The sequence below is a fragment of the Corvus brachyrhynchos genome, unplaced genomic scaffold (genome assembly GCF_000691975.1).
Source record: "Corvus brachyrhynchos isolate BGI_N302 unplaced genomic scaffold, ASM69197v1 scaffold115, whole genome shotgun sequence".
Classification (NCBI taxonomy): Eukaryota; Metazoa; Chordata; class Aves; order Passeriformes; family Corvidae; genus Corvus; species Corvus brachyrhynchos.
The window spans coordinates 24,550,299-24,554,381 of NW_008239553.1; the positions used below are offsets into that span (position 1 = coordinate 24,550,299).

General features: G+C 50.6%; 1 protein-coding gene across 1 annotated transcript in view; it reads right to left on the reverse strand.

Moving 5' to 3' along the window:
* The window catches only part of VIPAS39 (VPS33B interacting protein, apical-basolateral polarity regulator, spe-39 homolog), a 15,349-nt gene that overhangs the window by 1,574 nt on the left and 9,692 nt on the right, over positions 1 to 4,083 (reverse strand). The window contains exons 14-17 of the mRNA XM_008639628.2: positions 3,680 to 3,721; positions 3,192 to 3,281; positions 2,711 to 2,797; positions 11 to 100 (exon numbers count right to left, since the gene is read on the reverse strand). Coding sequence (XP_008637850.1) covers positions 11 to 100; positions 2,711 to 2,797; positions 3,192 to 3,281; positions 3,680 to 3,721 — 309 coding nt within the window. The remainder of the gene's footprint in view (positions 1 to 10; positions 101 to 2,710; positions 2,798 to 3,191; positions 3,282 to 3,679; positions 3,722 to 4,083) is intronic.

Below are 4,083 nucleotides of genomic sequence, written 5' to 3' on the forward strand. Positions count from 1 at the left end.
AGGACTCCACCTCAATGACAACATCATGGCACTTGTATTTGGTAGCGAGGTTCAGCCGCGTCTCCACATCCTCCACCAGGCGCACATATTCCTGCAGCACCTGCAAGATACGGAAGAATGTCTCAGCTCTCTTCCACAGGTTTTTCCTGCCTCATTCCCTCACCTCAGTCCCAAAACTTTTCAAAGTTGCTGATCACACAGACTTGGCCCCTTCCTTAGGGAACAAGTGACCTTGACAAGACTGCTTAAGATCCCAGAGGCTTTGCCTGCAAAGCTCAGAATCACAGAATAAGCTGAGTTGGAAGGGACCCACAAGGATCATTGAGTCCTACTCCTGTTCCTGCACAGCACCATCCCCAAGGGTCACAACATGTGCCTGAGAGCATTGCCCAAATATTTCTTGAATTCTGTCAGGCTTCATGCTGTAACCACTTCACTGGGGAGCCTGTTCCAGTGTCCAACCACCCTCTGGGTGAAGAACCTCTTTCCAACATCAAACCTAAACCTCCCCTGACACAATTTCAGGCCACTCCCTTGGGTCCTGGCACTGGTCACCCTTCCTCTTCCCCTCACAAGGACATTGTAGACTGCAATGAGGTTTCCCCTCAGGCTCTTCTTCTCCAGGCTGAACAGACCAAGTGACTTCAGCCGCTCCTCATATGGCTTCCTCTCAAGGCCCTTCACCATCTTCATTGTCCTCCTTTAGGTCCTTCTTATATTGTGGTGCCCAAAACTGCCCCCAAAACTGCCCCCAGGACTTGAGGTGAGGCTGCCCCAGTGCAGAGCAGAGCTGATCAGAGCAGAACAATCTCCACCCTTGCCTGGCTGGCGATGCTGTGCCTGATGCCCCTCAGGACATGGTTGGCCCTCCTGGCTGCCAGGGCACTGCTGGCTCATGTTCAACTTGCCAGTGACCAGGATCCATGGTGCTGCTCTCCAGCCTCTCATTCCCCAGTCTGTCCACACATCCAGGGTTGCCCCATCCCACACGCAGAATCCATCACCTTGCTGAACTCCACATGGTTTTGGTGACTGCCCAGCCCTCTAATTTGTTGGGGCCTCTCTGCAGAGCCTCCCTGTCATCTAGGGAGTCAACAGCTCCTCCCAGTTTTGTATCATCTGTGACTTGCTTACTACTTCTTCCAGTCGTGCATCCAAGTCATTTATGAAGATGTTGAAGAGCACAGGGCCGAGGATGGAGCCCTGTGAAACCCCACTAGTGACCAGTCACCAGTCTGATGTCACTGCATTCACTATATACCTTTATGGTTCACCCATGAACCAGATGCTCACCCATCTCATCACCTGTTTATCCAGCAGTGTGCTGGACATTTTGTCCAGAAGGATACTGTGAGAGACAGTATCAAAATCCTCACTGAAATCCAAAAACATTACATGGAGTGGCTTCCCTTGATCAACCGGGTCGGTTACCTTGTCATAAAAGGAAATCAGATTTGACAAGCAGGACTTTCCTCTCTTGAAGCCATACTGGCTGTGACCAGTGACTGTGTTGTGCTCCAGGTTTTTCAATACCTGCCAGAATAATCTTCTCCATAACTTTACCATGCGCTGAAATGAGACTAGCAGGCCTACAGTCTCCAGGGTCCTCCTTCTTGCCTTCTTGAAAACTGGAACAACATTAACCAGACTCCAGACATCTGCGATCTCTCCAGATTCCCAAGACTACTCAAAAAATCATTGAGAGAGCTTTTGTGATGACATCAGCTGGCTCTTTGAGGATTCTTTGATGAATCCCATCATGCCCCATGGATTTGTAGGGATCCAGCTGGAGCAGCAGATCCTGCACAAATTCAGGGCTGACTAGGAGGTGATCATTCTCGCAGTCATGGTCCTCCTGCTCCGGGCACTGAGACCCGCTTGGTTCATCACCTGTTTGTGAGGTGACCATCCTCATCCTGTAACGGGCCAATGTTATTTCTACATTGCCTATTGCTATTAAAATATTTCTAAGAACTCTGTTTATTGTCCCCCACAGTTCTGGCCAGCTTCAACTCCAGTAGAGCTTTGGTTGCATGAAATTTTCTCCCTACAGTGGCATGCAGCATCTCTATATTTTTCCCATTTCATTTGGCCTTACTTCTACACCTTCTTTTTCTGCCTTATTTCCAGGAGAAGATTCCTATTCAGTCAAGGTGGCCTTCTGCTTTGCCTGCTTGACTTCCAACATTTGGGAATTTCCTGCTCCTGTACCCTTAGAAGGTGATGTTTAAAGGGTGACCGATAGACCCCACTGCCAGCAAAAACATTTTCCCAGGGGATCTCACCAATTCCCTGAGCAGCCTGACGTCTGTTCTCCTCATGTCCAGAGTTGAGGTTTTGCTGGCACTTTTCCTCCTATCAACAGTCTTAGGCTACCTCGTTCCTATGGATCAGGTTAACATTGCCAGCCAGATTAAGCAAGAGAAAACTTAACGTAGCAAAGAAAGGTGGCAATTCACATGGGAAGAGAGTTCCCAGCAAACTCTGGGCCAGCTGTCCCTCTTGCAGTCAGAGCTAGGACCCAGCCCTCAATAGCACTCACGTTTCCTGTTGATGCATGGGTTGCTCAGCTGAGTGCTGCGCCCACCTGGCAGAGCCAGAAGATCGGCAAACTTCTCCCACTTCCAGCTAGGAAGCAGCTCACCTGAGGAGTCATTCACACACCAAATCCCAACACAGAGCAGGACATAAGCAGGGGTTCCTGGCTCACCTGCACAGGAGCACTGTTCCTCTGCAAGATCTCCACCACCCGGTGGAAGCCAATAGGTGCCTTCTTCTTGGTATAACCCAGCCAGTTCTGAAATGAGAACCAAACCTATGTTAACCCAAAAGGGCAATCCCTCCAGCCACAAGAAAACGTGGGTTTTTTCTCCCAGTGCCAGCAATGTACTCCACAGCCACCATGTGCAGCCCATGGCAGAGCCCTTCACACAGTGGCTGGATACAGGCTGGCTGCAATCCCATTGGTAACAGAGCTCAGGGGCAGCCCCCTTCTCTGAGCTTATTGCTGCAGCCAAGCCAGGCCCAGCAGAGGTCTTGGGCAGGGAAAGGAGGAAAGTATTGCAACACCCTGCAGCAGAGGCCCTGCTGAAATAAAACCAGTCTGTCCAGTAACTCAAGAACAAGCCAGCTATCAGTAGCAGATACCAGTTATTGGGACTGTGTCCCCAGTAAGGCTTTCTGCAGCTCACCTTGGTGGTCAGGAGGGCATCCACATCACCCCAGGCTCGCAGCTTGGCACGGGCAGCCAGGGCAGTCAGCACATACTGCTTATCAGGAATCTGCAAGGCAGAAAGCTGCAGTCAGAGCAGTAGCACAGCTCCGAAGGTCTGTGTGGGCTGGACATGAATGGCATCTGCCCCAGCCCTGCCAGGATCCACACCAACAGCCAGGCAAACAGCCAAGATGCTGCCTGATGCCATGGACAGCACTGCAGACAGCAGGAAGTGGGGATTTGCAAGCGCTGCTGCAGACAGGGTACATCCATTGAAAGTCTCCACACGGCTCCCACTTGCCTTTCTGAGACTCCAGAAGGGTCCTGCTCAAAAAGGATGCCATGGCCCCCTCTCTAGCTCAGTGCTGAGCCCCTCAAATTCCTCCTACTGAGCCCCTTCATTACATACAGTTTGTCTGTGCATGTTTTCAGCTAGTGCTGCCGCAACAGGGGAGACTCACACACCTTAAATGTTTTCTTCAGGTTGGTGGGGCTGCTGAACATTCCCTAGAGAAAGCAGACAAGTCAGTGCAAACTCAGCAGGGCAGACCACGGGTGGGATTCAGACACCTGTTATAAGACATCTGCCTTTCACAGGGGCAATCTTCTCAAGGTTTTACTGCTTTTTGCTCATGTCAGTGTCACAACTGGCAGAAGAGAGCAACTGTACTACCCTACTAGCTCTCTGGTTTGGTTTACCTACATCCTCAACTGGTGCACCTCCAGCATTTCCAAGACCAGTACCATGCATCTCAGCCTCATGGGATTTATAGAGGTTTCTAGGAGGCAATTCCCTGACAAACTGTGCTGGGTTGAATGTCTTGAAGCACAAAGGAAAACTCCAAACTGGTCCCAGGGGATGAAATATG